Source organism: Camelus ferus, chromosome 2 (assembly GCF_009834535.1).
Source record: "Camelus ferus isolate YT-003-E chromosome 2, BCGSAC_Cfer_1.0, whole genome shotgun sequence".
Lineage (NCBI taxonomy): Eukaryota > Metazoa > Chordata > Mammalia > Artiodactyla > Camelidae > Camelus > Camelus ferus.
In genome coordinates this window covers 63,580,328-63,598,984 of record NC_045697.1, presented here as the reverse complement: position 1 = coordinate 63,598,984, position 18,657 = coordinate 63,580,328, and the positions used below count along the sequence as shown (strand labels likewise).

The 18,657-nt window shown below is 32.3% G+C and overlaps 1 protein-coding gene across 11 annotated transcripts in view; it reads right to left on the bottom strand.

Moving 5' to 3' along the window:
* The window catches only part of CCSER1 (coiled-coil serine rich protein 1), a 1,107,668-nt gene that overhangs the window by 482,623 nt on the left and 606,388 nt on the right, over positions 1-18,657 (bottom strand). Inside the window, exon 10 of one of the 11 annotated variants that reach the window (XM_032459759.1) lies at positions 1,658-2,727. The exons of the other annotated variants lie outside the window; for them this stretch is intronic. Within the exon in view, the coding sequence (XP_032315650.1) occupies positions 2,668-2,727 (60 nt within the window). The 3' untranslated portion in view covers positions 1,658-2,667. Of the gene's footprint in view, positions 1-1,657; positions 2,728-18,657 lie in introns of those variants that run through there. 11 annotated transcript variants of the gene reach the window in all.

The window sequence follows — 18,657 nt, the reverse complement described above, 5'->3', positions numbered from 1 at the left end:
TATCAAATTTAGGCAATTTTGAAAAATGATACAACTGTTATCAAGGAAAATTTGTGCCAAATAAAAATCATACATACAAAATTGTACATAATATACTTAAGAGTTTTCAGTAAAAAGTCATTTAAAACACAGCTATATGGCATAAATCTAACCAAGAATGATAAGTTGCTTATATTTAAAAATATGATAAATAAGAACATTTAACATGTGTATATTTCAAGGTGCAAAAAATAGATTTTGAAAATGATTTAAAATATAGATAAAATGTGTTAAAATTGTTAAAACATCTAGCAAAACTGTCCATGGTTTTCCTCTAAGCACTTGATACTTGAAAAAATAATTTTCAATATTACAGAACTATTTCCTTAGCTAATGTATTACACATCTTACTTCAGCATTGTCATAGTAAATATGACAATTATGCCTAATCTATAAGGCAGTTTTAACATAAATTCAACCTTTAATATATAATGTATATATAAAATACAAGTATCTATATATTTGTATGTGTAATTCATGTATAATTTATATTGAGTTTTGCAATCATTCAATTTACCAGCATTCTGAAATCAGGATACAAAACAAAATCTTGACTTTTGATCTGAAACGCCTAAGCACAATCTACAGCTTTATCACTTGTTAGGAAAGTTATATGACCTTTGGAAAGTCAGTTTCTTCAAATTCCATTTTCCTTATTTGGAAAATAAATATAATTAAGCTTGTCCATCTCTTATTTTTAGTTAGTGATTGTCAAAGTATTTCAGACAAATATGCAGGCATAATAGTACAGCATAATATTTCCTTTCATCAATATATATTGCTGTTACATTGTTCACAACTGTCAGATACACTTTTATATCTCTTGCTGCTTCTTTAAGAAACAATTAGCAACCTCAGTTTTGTTGTACACTGGAATAAAGTGCAGTATTATAATGGTTCTTAAACATTTTTGTAAACAACAATGTCCCCATTAATCCCTATTTTTAATTCACTTTTAATATAATCAAATACATACATACATTTTAATAAATGGACAAAGTATATAATAAACATTGTTGGAAAAGATACTTCATGGTGAATACATTTCACCATGAAGTAAAGTTATTAATCTATAAACACATTCACTGGTGTATATTCAGCTCAAATTCCATTGAATAAAATAAAAGGGGAAAAAAAAAAGGTTTCCAAGGAAGCAGACTGAAAGGTCTTAATGTTGTTAAAGAGCAATCATAGAATAGTACCTTTTCAGGTTAGGTGCCTTTTTTTTTTTATCTCTATTGACAGTTTCTGCTACATTGCTTTTGAGGGAAAAAAGTACCTTTCTTTATTGACTTAATCTACGTGCTAATGCAATTTTTTTTTCCCTTTGCATCCTACTCAAAATACCTTTAATTGAATTCTTTCTTCTTCAAAATGATATTGCCCATTCAAGCTGATAAAAATCTTTACCAGGAGAGTGCTTTATTTTAGGTAATGGAATTTCTTACATTATCTACATTAAAGGGTTTGAAATATAAAATAAGACAATAAATAGGAAGAGATAAAAACAGAATAAAAGAATAAACACTAGAAAACTGTTAGAGAAACAAAAACATTTTCACATCTTGAATTATAAAAGGATGTTTTAAGGGCAAATTCAACAAGGACACAAACAGTGTTTTCATGTAAATAAATATATTTATAGTTTTATTTTAATATCATGGTTTAAACCCAACACTTGATCATGTGTATTATATGTTATATAATGATTCAAATAATTTAATTAATTTTGTAACGTATTTTTGAATGTTACCAACATTAACGATTATTTCATTGCCTGTTTAAATAATATAGAGAACTCAGTAAAACCTGCTTTCCTCTCCTTAGCTCTATGGCTCTTCTGTTGTCCTGCACCAGAACACTAAGACATTCTCTGGGCTCTGTCATTTATCTTTGCAATAAAGTACAACATTCATGAGTGCTTAGGTGCCACCCAGCCATTTGATAATTAAGTGAGCTAGTATAGAAAAGGCAATCAACAAGAACACACAGAAATCAGGCAGTCCAGGAGACAATACATTCAACAAACTTCCCTCAATAAGAGATCAACAGCCAATTGACTTTCTTCACTTGTTTAGAGATATAAATAGGTTTTTGACTTTCTGTAGTTAGACTCTTCATGATTTACTTCATTTGAAGACATACTGCTTTCATATTTCGATCTCAACACAAGAGAAAAATAGAGGTAATTTCATTCTTCAATAAGACCTGTCACACTAGGATGGCAGAAACTAGAAGCATTGTTTTCAAACTTACCTAATGTACACAGAATATACAGTGAAGTTAAATGAAGACTATAACCAGAGAAAGACAAATGACACGGATGAGAAGGTTGAACAAAAAATATGTACTGCCAAGTGGAATATTACATTTTAGGATAGCTGCATATGGACATAATTTTTAAATATCTATTTTTGTTTTAAAAATACAAATCAGGAATATGTTAGTTGAATCTTCATCCATATTTTATTCAATTGTGTATAAATGCAAAAGGTGTCAAATATTTGGAATGGAAAAATTTCTGTATTACATACTGAGAAACAGCCAACATATGAAATAATGGAAATTGATTTAATATTTAGCATGTCACAGATTTGTGATACATTTCTTATCAGATAATGATTTAACCTAGGTTGAAATATGTACTGGTTTAAATAAAACTTCAGTGCATGTAGGATTCCACAGGGCCTTGAAAAGAAGAAAACAAAAATAAATGAATGAATGACATCAAATAAAAATGAAATGAAATTTTTACTTAATATGAAGATTTAAAACATTTAAACACAAATTAAAAAAACACAGACCAACATAAATTTGTTTTATTCACGATTTTCTAAGTAAAAATTGCTATTAACACTCACTAAAATACCTGTATTAGTAGTGTTTATAGGCTCCAAACTTCCAATTAAATATTTTACTACCAAATACACGGTAAAAGAGGAAAGATCGATTAGCAAAATTTTATTTCTTTGGTTTTGTAAGTAGAGTAAAATATAATAGTTTTTTACTCAACTCTATGTATTCCTCACTTCCAGAAAAATAAATGATTAATAGGTAAGTCTACCTGGCTCTCCTGATATTTCTGTTAATCATCCTAAACACAAAGCTTCAACAGAATTTTCAATTTGCAGCAATTATTTTTAAATCTGTATACTTCACTGCAGTTTTCTGTGACAGGAGTATTTCACTTGGAAAAATAAAAAAAACTCTGTTGTGCAGATAATGTGTATAAAAGGAAACACAGGATCCAAGAAATACAGAATGTGGCAGCTGCTCCCAAGAAATGCAGAATTCAACTGGAGAGATGTAAACGAACATAGAAAAGATGAGCCCTACTGCAAAACAGTAAGTTCTATGTTAATACATAGGAGAGATTTATACGTCAATGCAGAGAACTGATGCCAATACATAGAACTGACCACTACAAGACACATTATATAGGATCGTTAAGTGCTGAAATTGTTCTAAGAGACAGCATTCCCATTTTGGGTAAACAAAACAAGGTTATGGGATTGGAGCTAGGCCTAAAAAGAGAGCTATATTATAGGGGAGGGGTAGTTCAAACAAAACAGTTAAGAGCAAAAGAACAAAACAAATCAAAACACTAAACAACTGAGACAAGAAATAGAAATTTGTGTAAGAGCAGTTTAAGTGGAATAAAAGATTTAAGTCTGGCGACAGTTGGAGCTAAAATTGCATAAATAGTGGAGTATCACTTTAGCAGCTATGGATGGTGGTTTGAGGAATGTGGATTTTATCCTTTAAGCCTTAGTGAATCATTAACAGTTTTAAAGGAGAAATACAATAGTGTAAACTGCATGTTTGTGCTTATTTCTTTTACAGATTTATCTGTGGTGCCTACAGAGATTAGAATGTGTAGAGCCTGTATGTAGGAGGACAAGACCAAAACCAACGTGAGGCAGTCCTGAGGCAGCAAGCAGTACTCGAAGGTGACTGCACTTCATAATCTGATCTCTCCCCTCAAAGTGCTTGCCCTAGGTTTGAGTAGCTGACCATCACTCAGGTTACAGCTCAAAGGCAACATCCCCAGGTCTTCCTTGATGAGTGCTTCCTAGGCACAAGCCCTCCTCTTCCCCTCACTGGTCTCTTAAATCTCATCTTTCTGCTGATTTACATCATGGCCCTTATCGCTGTGTGAAATTCTCTTGTTTATTTCTTCATTTCTAATCTATTTTCTGTCCTCATCCACTAGAATACAAGGTCTACTAAGAAAGAAAACTTGCTTGTTTCTCATTCACAGCTACAATCTCAGTGCCTGAAATACCTTTTTTTACTCTTATTTAAGTGACTGTATAAATGAAAAAAGGTGTAATATCTTTTGATGAAAGGAAACTTGGAGCTATAATATGTTGTACACAGAGGCAGCTTTGTATTTGCCAACCAACCATTATCTTTTTTTAAAAAGTCTGAAGAATCATTAAGACTAACACACTTTTAATAGGTACTCTGTGTTTAGCACCTGTTCTCCAAATGCTAGTTAAATGAATGTAGAAGACAAAGGAAATATATTCTGAAAATTTTGGAAATCTCGAATTTGTTTTCCACGGTATGACCCCTAACAGTCATATTTTTAATAAAGCTCTAACCCAAATCTACCTTTTAATATTCTAAAAAATGTTAGTAAAAATGAAGGGAAAAATAGTTTGAGTATGTTTAGTGACACAAATGTCACTAAAGTATATGATTCTAACATTTCTTTTACCATGACAGTTTCTAATATTCTAATATTTGTCATGTAATGAGGACAAAAAGCCCCAATACTTCTGTCCTTTTCAGCTAGTAGAACACAGGGATTACAAGGAAACAACTAATGACAAAGAATGGTTCCTCTTGACTATTCTGGAGGGACATCAGTAATTTGAGAGCTATGATACTTTTTCATGATCACTCTGGGGCTATTGTAACTGCTTCACACCTTCATCGAGCCACTTTTTAATATAATCTAGAGATTACTCCCTATCAGAACAGTGATGTTTTCTCTCTCTCTCTTTTTTTAAGCTTTACAGCTCTTCATTTTGTGAATGAGCCATAATCAAACATCCCCTATTGATGGGCACTTTTGTGTTGTTTTCATCTTTAGCTAATAAAAATAATGCCCGTAAGGGAAAACCTTATACAAGTGCTATTTGGTATATAAGAATATGCATGTACTGGGTAGATTTCTAAAGATAGTATTGCTAGATAGAGAATAAAATCATGTACAATTTTTTTTTAGATTTTTCAAAATTTCTCTCAATATCAAATTGTAAATATATGACAATGCTATTCTATAAAAGGAAAATACTTAAATGCAAAAAGTTTAAATGACTGAATATCATATTCAATCATGTGAATTATGAAGTAAAAAATTATTACAGTACAATAATATCCATTTGAAAGGCTAAAAAACGTATATGCATTTGTTTTTGTACATGTAATATATTTATAGATATAGATTTAGTATTTATATTTTAACATAATAAAAACAAAATGGGGAAATATTCTTAAAAAGTAGAAAATAATAGACACTCCAAGTAATTTCTGTATATTTTAATGATTTACATTACATTTCCTTTTGATTTTTATTGGACCTTAAGAAATATTAAGTCATTACTGATGCTCCCTACAAGAAAAGCTAATTCTTTCAGGCTAACTTAGAGTTTGAAGCAACTTTCTCATAAATAAAAAAGACTAGAATTTCTGGAACAATATTAAGTGTTTCTTACAACCTTAAAATCTGAAAAATGCTTTATTTCTAATCCTAGGCTTAGACTAAGAAAATGAACAATTCATCAATTTTTAGGTTATAGTTTTCCAATGCAAGAAAAAACTGAACCTGTTTAGAGTATTTTTCTTTTTGAAAATTACTCTGTACTGGACAGTTTTTCCTCTTAGTTGATGGATTAAACCCAAATCTGTAAATCCATTTACAAGCATAAAGCTCATAAAATGACAAATCTGAAGTAATTCTGATATGTAAAGAACTATGACTCTTTAAGAACTCTGAATTGCAAATTATACTCTTTTTGGTATAAATTTCCTCTATAGTAACTCAGCTTTATAAATTTAAAATTCTAATTACCATCTTAACAATGTGTCATCACATAAGCGTATAATTTCCTGGTATTCTTACTTTATAGAGCATGAGGTTAATGTTACATGCAGCTCTCTTTTAGGAAACTTTCTGTAACACATTATTCTGAAAATTCCAATTCCTTTGCCTATTTGGTATGAAGCCAAATATTTACGGGTTTTTTTTTTTCTGTAGCTGTCTATGGTTATTTATAAGTTATTAAATATAAAACACTTTACATCTTTATTTGAAACACTAATAATCTGATATTTTAATATTCTTTCCTAAAAGTATTACTACTTCTTTAACTGACTGAAGACACAAGCTAATAAAGGTGAGCAGAATTTGCCACCCCCACAATATGTCTCTTTGGCATAAAAATTACCTTGAACCAATTATTTTATGAAACTGTAGACACAGAAGTAGCTCTGAGAACTGAGTTCAGTGATCCTTTTGTAAGAAACATTTACATTTATAAGGGAACTCTCCATTTGTAAGGGTGTTTCCCTCTCTGTTCCCAGAAGAGGAGGATGACCAAATCTCTAAAAACTTATCAATGGAGAAGGCATTGACTTAAGTCTGCATTAACAACCTTAACCTTGTTTATTGTGCTTTTTCTGGTTATTTCCCACAACTGCCCAACATCTTTCTTTCATCTCTAGCTGGAGATGGTATTTAAAGTGTAGGCCTGGACATTTCAGGGAGTTAGTTAGTCACTCAGTTTTCCTGTGTATCTTACATGTCTACAGGAAGCATACATGATATTAAATTTTTGTTTTTCTACTGTTACTATGTCTTTTATTACAGGAGGGAGACAGCCAAGAACCTAGACATGTAGAAGTAAAATTTTTCCATCCCTACAGTTTGGTGACCCATGATGGAAACTGGTGAGGCACCATACTTGCTCTAAAGCCCACCAATGGGATTCTGGAAAACTGGAAGAGGCTGACCAAGCTTAAGAACTCTTACCAAAGCCAGCTGTCCTAGATCTATTTAGCTATAATTCCTGGTCAAGAGAGGAAGGTCAACACTTCTTGTCCCTTCCTTTACAAATGTAGATTAGCAGAAGAAAATACCTGTGTGAATTAGTTTCTTGAGTACAGTACTTTGGTAAAGATTTTTTATGATGTGTACTCTCATTTTATATTGATTCTATTTCCTCCCAGAGAGATAATAATTGTTTGCTTTTGTCTCTAACTTTCCTGCCATTTGTCATAAGGGGGAGAAACCATAGCCTAGATGAGATTTTCCTTTTGTCTTGTTCTATGTCTTAAGAGCTTGGCTTCATGACCAGTAAGAATATTTTCTCTGGTATCCACTAATTGGAAGATGCATGTGTCAGCATGCATCTAGTGGACAGCCCAATAGCAGCAGTCTTATGGTCCAGCCATGCTAGCTGTCAGGGGAATTTGTCAGAAGGGTCTCAGTCCACAGGGGACCCCTGACATCTCAAACTTCATTGTCTCTTTAGTACTGGAAAAGTCTCATTCCAGTAGTACCTGCCTAGTGTCACAGGCAAGTGTGTCTACAACTGAAGGCATCACATCAGAAACCAGAGAAATTATTTTCATTATACCATTCCTACCACCTGTTTCAATGAATGTCTTTGTTTTCTTAGACTAACTTTGAGAGTGAAATTTCTGGATCTTGTGAGTGCTCTATCTTTTGCACAGTCATTTGTGATGCTTCTTGCATCTATGGTTAAGCCATAAACAGCCTTACTGGTTTGAGTTGTTATTGAGACTAATATAAGATCCTACTTGTCAATGGCCAGATGATGACTCCTTTGAACTGAAAGAATTTCTGTGTCTGAAAAAGTGTTGCAGAGCTCTTGTTCTAAGTAACTGTCTTTCTGGTACCTATGAAAAGAGGGGACTAAGAAGTAAAACAGCTTACCTTACAGACTTCTTTAACAAGATGAAATTACAAAGCCTTATTTAGCACCACTTACAGAAGATAATTACCAGATTTAGAATAGTTAGATCAGTGGACATCCAGAACCTTACTCACAGGAACCCTAACTGGGGGCTAATAGGTATTCTTCCCATCCATGATTATACTGTACTTATCAGGTAAGCCAGAAGGCCCCTTGGGAAACCCTCCCTCATAGGAGAAACAGGTGACCAGAAGTTCTCCCAGGCCTTCCTACAAGTGATCAGGAAATAAATCAGCTAGAGGTTGATGTTCAGGTGCTTACTGAAACAACAGTAGAGGTTCTTTCCCCTTAAGGTTAATTGGCCTAAAGTTGAGTTGCACACTAAGGGGGAAAAAAAAAGAGCACTGGAAGGCCTTTGTTGAATGCTTAATACAAATTTTACAAAAGCATACTGCATTAAACCTTAAAGCTCCAGAATATAGAAATCTTTTGATCTCCATATTAGTTGGAAATCTCCCTGATACAAAGCAAATTGAAAATGATGCAGTCAGATGGGCAAAGTCCCTTGATATCATTTAGGCTACGACCAAATTCTTTGAGGAATTACAAACAACTAGTTTTGTCTTTCAAATCTTTGCAAAACCAGAGTTGTAGCTCTAGAAACAATGCAAAATTCACTATCCTTTTTTTTTTTTTTTTTTTTAAATCAACCCCTCAAACCTCTCCAGTTCTTTAAATGCTTACAGAAGATCAGGACCTTGGAAATGGTACTATCGGCACTTTAGAAAAATAAGGAAAATTTAAATAATTATTCTAGATCGCTGCTAATAGGCAAATATACTCTAAAACCCCATTTTGGAGAAAATTTTGATACTTTCTCTGTGCCTTTGAGATGTAAATTTTCTCCACCATCTTGTAAATTTTCTACTCCATTTTCTCTAAGACCTAAGAACTCCTTGGAATGTAAACTTTAGGGAGATATTTCTCATTAGAAACAGAAGGAGCTATTTGGAAAATAAGCAAATGAAAAATTTCAAGTGTCTTCTTTCATACATATTAGCAAAAAAAAAAAAAAAGCATTAGCCATCTCTGTGGACAAATGGTCAAAAACACAATTTGGATCAAACTGTTCTCTTATAAAACAGTGAGTTTAGTATTGTACCTGACTTATGGCTAAAATTTTAGAATGAAAGCTATAAGATCTGTTTGCATCTGTATGTGTATATATGTATATCTATATATATATGTTGTAGATGAGTGATATTTTTTCTATCTCCAGATGTTATTGCTAAAATTAACTTTCAGAAGAGCTCTATTTAATTGGCCTAAAATAAGTGCTTTATAAGTTAAGTATTCCTAAAACTCTCAGAAATAAAAACTAACCCCAGTTTTTTTTTAAAATTCACATCATCCAGAGTAATTTTCTGTTAAAAAAAAAAAGCTAGTTGAAGTTTGTTGGTTTAATTAAAATAGACATATTTTCATTGTTAACATTAAATATTACACAAACATAATTCTCATTCTACCTGGGTTTAATAGTCAAAGAAGTTCATATTATCTGTTACAAAATTTGTCAGCAGGAAAAATAGCTTCATATGATGGCTGACTTTGTTTAATGTCTCAAACTATTTGTAGGTAATTTAAACAAATTGTTGATAACAACTGATTTAGATGTAAGAAGGATAAGAGTTTTTAGTTGAACTTTTCAGTAATAATTATGTATTATGGTATACCTACTTCAATATTTTCCCAAATCCTTTTGCTAACTTTAACCCTTAGAGTTTTGCTAAGTTAAATGATATAAATTTATTGAATATCCCAATTATTTCCAAATAAGGTAAATTATTAAACATTACGTTCCTGAACATAGGTTTAGCTACTTTTGGCTTCCTAATACACAGGAACTAACTACAAATCTTACACATTTAGATTTGTTAGTAAACATCTCTTGTGCAACACTGAAAGACTGTATTATTAAAAAGAACACATGCTTCTAGAAATTATAAAATGGATTAATTTGCAAATTTAAAGAATGCTGTTGTAACATACAGTTCACAATTGCTTACTTTCTTTAGTTTTTTCTATAAATTAACATGTATAAGCATTAAGAATTATTGTTACTAAGACTACTAAAATTAAGGAAAACAACTCTGCATGTAAGGAAAGTAAGATGTATTTTTGGCTAAGAAAATGTATGAGGTGTAAAATTCCTAGAAATCTGATATATACTGGTATAAAGTTGTAATTTGTAATTCTATTTATAGTCTTAAAATGTATGCCACAGAAATCACCAAATATCTTTTTCAATTAAACTGATATGAACTCTCATCAGATCTTTAACCATAGCTATTTAAGTACTTTTTGATTTGCAAGCAGTTACTGTTTTACTTCGATGCTTTTGCAAAAGTGATTAATCCTCAAGGAGATTCATGAAAAGGACTCTAGCAAGTATATCAGAATACCAATTCGTGATAATCTAAGATCATGAAACTCAACTAGGTAAGAATTGCCAGAAATAATGGAAAAGCTGGATTAAAGCAGGATGAGATTTAATAACATGGGACTGAATAAATGATGAAGATGAATGTAATTTTTACAATTTTTTGTTTTAAACATTGCTGGTTCTTTAATGTTTTGTTTTTCTAGACTTAAAGTTAATCTTTTTCTTTTCTCTTAAGCTAAGTATTAATTATAGCAATTTGGCAAATTGTGTCTTTGTGAATAAAGATGAAACAATTATTTTTTCTCCCTACCTGATCCCTCCATAATTCAGAGATTTTAAGTATTCTTATGTTCATGGCACTGTATTTATTTGCATAAGTTAATTAAGAATCTGTTCTTGTTAACAGGACAAAATTAGAAACATTGGCTATATTACGAAGGCTCTGACTGGAGTGTCATATTTGAGAAAGTGCATACAATCAGATATGACCAGACAACTTTAAGAAACTAAGGTTGACTTTATGGAGCCGATAAAGCCCCTTGGAAAACCAGCCTGGTACCTTGCTTACAGGGTTCCCAGCACCTTACCAGGTGAGTAAGGAAGGTCACTTTCTGGCAGGCACAGAAACCTTGAGATATTTTTAGACCTTGAGAAAAGGTCTAAATTAACTCAAAACTGTACGTATTGAGGCAGAGTGTGATGGCAACTTTTTCACTTGGCTTCCTAGCCTTGAGGCTTTTAAAATTTCAATCAGATTATTTATTAAAATAGTTTCAGCAAAGCAGATTTAAAAAGACTGTAGAGCCAATCACTATTCTTGCTGCACTTATGTAAATAACCAGATGAGCCAAGTTTAATGAGACTAGACTTATTTTACAAACATTTTAGTCTTCCTGTGATTATCTTTAGTAAAAATGAGGGTGATTATGGAGGGAAAATCCACACCTTTGTGGATTTTAGATTCTAGTCATATTTATTGTCTTAGAGGTTTTGATTTTTGCCTGTAAACTGTACTGGAACCTGAATTCTTTTAGTTTCCTCAAATATCTTGCTACAATTCTCCAAGCTCATTTTCAACTTCTCCCATCCTTCTAACCTGTAATGACTGAAAGAAGCCCTTTCCTAAAGCTCTGCAAACCCAATGTGAGCCATCTGATATAAACTTTCAGGGACATCTCTACAACAGCTCATGTATAGTAGATAAGCCTCCATGTTTGTTGACACTCAGAAAGTTTACCTGAACACCTGATAACATAAGAGACATTCTGATAACATCAGAGACAAAAGATGCTTTGAGACTGACATCTAGAAAATTGACTTAGATGCCCCCTGGACTCACACTGAGTTACAGTTTGTTCTGATCATTAATCTGTCTTTTAAAATAGACTTGCCTCTTACTAAACATAATTGCTAGCACTGTATCAATCTAACACTGGAAACTCCTCTTCAAGATCACCTTCTGAAATGAGACACAACAGTTTAACTTGACTGACCTATTCTCAAGAGTAAGACACTGGTTCAATGAAATAATGGATCATCTTATCTCAGTTTCTGGGCTGTGGAATTTCTTGGGGGAAGATTTAAAGGTAGGATTGAAGGGGAGCAGAATTTGACTCTCTGAAGTATGTCTCTTTGGCATGAGAATCATCTTAACTGACTGTTTCTAAGGAACTGCAGACAAAGGAGAACCTCTGAAAATTAAGTAAAAGTTACCCTTTTGTAAGAGACATGTATATTTATAAGGGAAAATCTCCATTTATAAGGGTGTTTCCCTTTCTGTACCCAGAAAAGGAGGATGAGTTAACCTCTAGAAAATTTCATCAGTGGAGAAGTTACCAACTTTAACATGTATAACAACCATACCCTTGTTTATGGTGCTTTTTCCTGGTAACCTCCCATAACTGGCCTTCCTGCTGTCTTTCTTTCTTTCTGTCTTTAGCTAGAGAGAGTATTTAAGATGGTAGCTTAAGACATTTCAAGGAGTTCACTCAGTTTTCCTGTGTATCTCCCATCTATAGCAGATGTATACATGTTACTAAACTTTTGTTTTTCTCGTGTTATTCTGTATTATAATGGGGTCTCAGCGAAGAACTTAGAATAAAATTATCCTCCTCTACACAAGTATTCTCAGGTCCCCAGATATGAGTTAAGTAGTTGAGAAACTTTTTGATAGAGAAAGAACATTATAGGGGCTCATGATCTTAACAGATATTATCTAATTTTGTGCTGCTAAAATCAAGTTACAAGTAAGTAAAAGGATTGTCAGAACAGCAGACATCACAAGAAAACTAAAAAAAAAAATGAAGTAACTTAATTAAATCTGATAGCCTGGGTAAACAAAGGCTCAACCACAACAAAATAAAAAAGCTATCAGTCTGAATAATGCAAAAAGTAAAGTACTGTCACATCTTTATACTAAGATGAAAATTGTTATCATTATCATTTCAATTTAGAATATATGGTTTTATGATTTCTGCATATTGAAAAAGTAATGGTTTAAGGGAGCAAATGTGACTATTACCTTTAAAAAACATTTAAATATTAATTTATACCAAGTATAATATAATTGGGTTACAAATATACTCAGCTAATAGTTGTATAAATCCAACTTCATCATACTAAAATTCAAAGACATTTAAAATGTATTAGTGTACAGTGTGATTTCTGTTATTATGTACATACACAAGTTAATAAATTTCATGTAATCTTATCTTTTGTATTAAGTACAGTATAGTAAATAAAAGATTCTTTTTTGTACCTATGTCATCAGGTCTGTGTGCATGTGTATTCAGAGACTGTGTTTGTTTTATTTGTATATTTATCTATATAAATATTTTTATATTCATATTGCAAAGACATATGTATACATACATATATTTAAAGAATACATTTGCTTTTGCAGGATTTTTCTGATTGTAGACCACATTAAAGGAAACTACTTCTTTCCCTAGAAATGAATATAAATCCCCAAAGATTTACATTGAACAAGTACTTGAGCAAAGTCTTAGAACTTAAAGACAAATTATGATTAGCTACAATTGCATAATGTATTAGAAATAGACACTGAAAAATGCCCGTAGTATATACATAGTGTTTTCTTCCGAGGGTGGTAAAAATTCCTTCAGAAGGGACTCCTTGTCATACAAGGCCACTTAGCATACTGGAAAATACTAAAAAAACACTTTTAAAGTTTTCTAAGGAAAATACTTGAAATTTTGGAGTTAGATTTCCTGTAGAGATGGCAATCTATGAGATGAAGTAGAAGTAGGTTGGGAAAAATTCTTTTCAACAAGTATCTACATTTCTTCTCTTTAATCAACATTATCACTGAATCAACACAATTTTTAGCAAATATAATCACTATTACTAGGATAAAGGGGAGCAAAATATACTACCCCAAAACATGCCTCTTTGACAAACGGGTTTTCAAAAGCTGGTTATTTTTAAGAAACAGACACAGAGAAGCTCTAAAAAAATGAGAAGCAAGTTACCCTTTCCAAGAATTTACATTTTTAAGGGAAATCTCCATTTGTAAGGGTTTTTCCCTCTCTGTACCAGGAAGAGGAGGATGAGCAAAACTCTAGAAATTTCTACCAATGAAGAAGGCACCAACTTAAATTTGCATAACAAACTATATCCTTGTTTACTGAGTTTTTCCTGGTAACTTTCCATAATTCTACCCCCCCCCCCCCCCCGCATCCCCACCTTCTGTTGCCTTCAGATGGATTTAAGGTGGTGGTTTGGGCCATTTCAGGGAATTAACTATATTTCCTCCCATAAGGTTATATAAAGTATTTGTGGGTGTACTCTTGTTTTAATGAATATTTTACAATTATAAGAGTTTTCATAGTTAACACTTAGCGTTGCTATTTTCCCCATAAGGATTTCAACCACAAATTTCATTTAACAAAAGATTTATCAGTTAACTAATACCAATTCTATGTAGTCAGAGCTGAATTAAAGACCTGGAGACATTCCAGGAATGATCTAGCTCCTAAAGATGCAGGATTTTTAAAAGAATCATTCAAAGCAATACTGTGAAGGGCAACTGCACATTGTCACTCATGTTTTAAAATCACTGGTTGTCTATGCTGATTTGCATTTAACACATATTCTAAAAGGCACAGAATAGTCATTGCAAAATATTTGTTAGATATAATAAAGCAATATAGAATAAATCTGGAGGATAGCAACATACACTTCTGTATGATTTTGTGAAAAAAGTAAAACACTTACTGATTTGTTAGATTTTTAGAATTATAAAAATATTAGAGTCTTAGTTAATCTATTCATTTAATTTTCACCAAGTAATTATTGAGTGCTTTCTCTAATTGTTTACTTTTAGTGGTACACCTCTAATAAATGGGATGTGCTGATATATAATGAAGTCTAAATTCCACTCTGCCTGGGCTGGAAGAAGAGTGGTACACACACAGAGAGAGAAGAGGGTGGAGAGACTGCATGCCAAAAAAGGAAGAAGAAAAGTACATGTAATTTACATAGTGTAGTTAATTAGACTGAGCTTTCTTCTCAATGCCGGTGCAAAGTGAACATGACCTCAGAGGCTGAGCAGGCTGTTCTCTCAGTGGTCTGCGTTCCCCTAGCGTGAGTCTCTTGAATCACTGGTCTGATTCTAGGGTTTAATGGTCCAGAAAGTATTTTTTTTCTCCTTTTTATCATATTGCAGAGCCTCTAAATGAAGCCAACCAAGGGCTGCAGCCAGGATACATCAATTTGTTCTGACTGAGGGCCCTCGAGGGGTTTTCAAGGAGCATATCACAAAAGGATTTCTGACTAAAGGGGTGTTCACTTCACCTCCTTCCGGTCTCACATCTCACCCTCAGATCTGCCCAGATCACTCTATTTAAAATTTCTGATCACAGCTTTGACCCCACACCTACATTCACAATTATCTTTTCCCTGTGCCATTGTTCTTTTTCACATTGCACTTATCAGCTTCTAACAAACCATGCACTTTACTTACATGTATTCTCTGAGTATAATAATAAAACTCAAGCTCCACTAGGGAATATTTGTGGTTTGGTTAAAGGGTGTATCTCAAGTACCTAAGAGGGCTTGGCTTCCAGGGGGCACTTAGCAACATCTGTTCAAGGAACATATGTACAGATTTTCAAAAGTGATGCCCTTAGAACATTACCACTATATAAACTGTTAGTCCTGCATTAAATATAAACAGCACCTGTGGCAGATGATCATGTATTTTTAATCAATGTTCCTGTCTGAAAGTTATCCTCAATGCAATATGGAAAACTGTAGTTCAAAAGAAAACCTGGAATATATCATTCAGTTTTTAAATCTGATATTTTTAAACTTGTGGGAAAAAAAAGTATCTGAGGTAAGTAAATATAGCTAAACGAAACATGATGAGGGGAGATACTCATCTACTAAATGCTGGAGCACACTGATGCATGATCAGAAGTGCTGAATTTAAGAAAGATGATAGCAACAAATGGATCTAAAATAGATTGAACAAATTGCAGTTTATTAGCAGCTAGATGAGAGAGCCTAATTGATAGTTATTCAATTTTTAGAATTGGGGTTAATCCATAAGCTGACATAACATATTAATATAATACAATATTCTCCTGCTCTAATAGCTAATAAAACAACTATAGTAAAAACTAATCATTCTTATTCCTTACATGATGAACTATTTTCATATTTGTTAGAATTCCCTGCACACTACTAACTATTCCAAGGAGGGCTCCAAAATTAAATCTAAGAGAAGTAGCATAGATTGAGAATACACAGATAATTGCATGAGTCTTTCAAAATGTGTATTCATAATGTAACTAGTTAAGGAGAACCCTGCATTTATAAAGCAATTCCCACCATTTGGAAAATGTGTTAAAGTATTTGAAAACTAGACAATGGTGTGAGCATACATTTCCAATCTGACCCATGCTTAACTCATACATGACTGAGACAAAATATGTGTGACATCACAATTTGGTCAATTTTCAATAGCCAAATGAAAACTATTCATGATATTTAGACTAAGTTATTAATACTTGATGAAACACCTGGTAACTTTAAAAACTCAAAGAAAATAAAGACAAAATATTCCTAGTTCGACGCTAACAAGCATTTCTTTTTAAATATAAGTGTAAAATATATGCTAATAAAAGAAAGAACTTTTTAAAACTTCAGTGCTTTTGTCTTGAAGAGCAATCTAGAGACCCTGTGACTGTTCTGAGTCAAGTTCAGGCACTCATGGAAAGAAAAATTTACACTTAAAGTCAATCAGCCACATTTAAAAAGACAATCTTCTGCAGAACAGCAAAAGGAAGTTTAAAAAAAAGTCCATAAAGATGTCAAGTTAATAAAAGTACCTGATTTTTCTCAGCATCAGAATATAAAATCTTCACTGTAGCATTTTGGTTATTCATTCTCAATTATTTAAATCAAAATATTATTTGCAGTAGTTCAAACTATAAAATGTTTACAGGCAGTATATGTGCTTTGTTGAAGTATCTATTCATATAGTTGATGTAATCAGAAGAATCTTGCCTACGTCTTAATGTAATCTTATAATCGGCAAGATTGCTACTTGACTGCATCTATTCATCCTCTATCCTGTTTTAATAACACAAGTGACACCTAAGAAATTATTCTTTGATCTTTCAATAAACTAAGCCTGTGCAGACAGAGGAGGGTGAAAGAGGTTAAATTGGCATTGATTATTTAAGACACATTCATCATTTATTTAACAATCTCCTTCATCACTAGTATTGTGTTTATAGGCTCTTGCTAAGACACTCTGAATTTATTTTTAAGTAATTCTTGCCCTGTGCATTAGAAATCGGAGCACACTGTACTCTAACATTAGTTTCAAGTCTCCTGATAAATCTGTTGCAGACTAGAAGCTGTTTACTGTACAAATCTTTGAACTTACTCACTGTAGTGGATTTTTGGAAATTTCTCTTAATAGCTTTCATAATAATCAATATCTTCTGTGGATTCTATTTCCTATCTTAAGCAAAATATGTAGCAACAGCTGCCTTCCCAAGGATATTATATTAATAGATACTTGTAGTCTCTTATATTCTGACATTCATATCATTGAAACATCATCCATAGTGGTCCAAAAAGAACAATTTGTAGCTAATATTGGCAGCTTTAGCAAGAAAAGAGGAGTAAAAAAATCATCTATAATGTACAAAATTTCTATAAGACTTTCTAGTATTTTTTCTGACAAATACTATTGAAAATTATCAGTAAATATAGTATAGATATATGTGGGTATATGTATTTGTGAAAAATTAAAATGTCAGACTACACTTTCCTGAGAAAATGTGAACAAAATGTTAAGTCAAAGGACAATAAGTGATTCCTACTGCATATAAAATGTGACAAATCACGGAAAATATAAATATTTGTGGATGTGTTCTTTTGTTTTAATGAGTATTTTTACAATTGTAAGAGTTCTCATAGTTAACACCTAGCCTGCTATTTTCCCCAATAAGGATTTCAACCACAAATTCACTTTATAAAAAGACTATCCGTTAACTAATACCAATTCTATGTAGTCAGAGCTGAATTAAAGACCTGGAGACATTCCAGGAATGTCTATACATAAAGTACAGGAAATAAATTTCAGTCAGGAAAAAAGTTACACTACTGATGAATAATATTCCAAACAGTCATAAAATTCATCACATTTAAAATGCTTTCCTTATATCTAATTTATTTATTTAAAGTATTTCCTTCCCCAGTTTCCTTCATATAAATTGCCCTAAAGTCTATTATGACAATTACATCTAGTTACTGGCATAAGATTCTATATGCATATATTTGGTAATCAATTGGCTGATGCTGATGATTATGTCCTGGAATACACATCACCAGGAAGTATAAAATATGAAATCTTTAGATTATGTTAACAACTACCCAAATTGTAAGAGACACTTGTACAAGGGGATCTTTTAAGTACTCACTACCCCCAAATTATTATTCTTTAACCTTAATTTTATCCAGTAAAATACATTGAGCTCTCATTGTCAGATATGAAAAGGAATAATGAAGAATCAACTATGATCATGGTTTTTATTTTTAATTTTCATTTACATGGTTGGAGAACTAAACAGCACTGATACAAGAAATTTTGTGAAAACAAGGGAAGTTTGGAGCATAGACAGGCAAATGCATAGAATTTGCTAGTAGCTATAGCTTAGTGTCTTCCCACAGGTACCATTCATTTTTAGC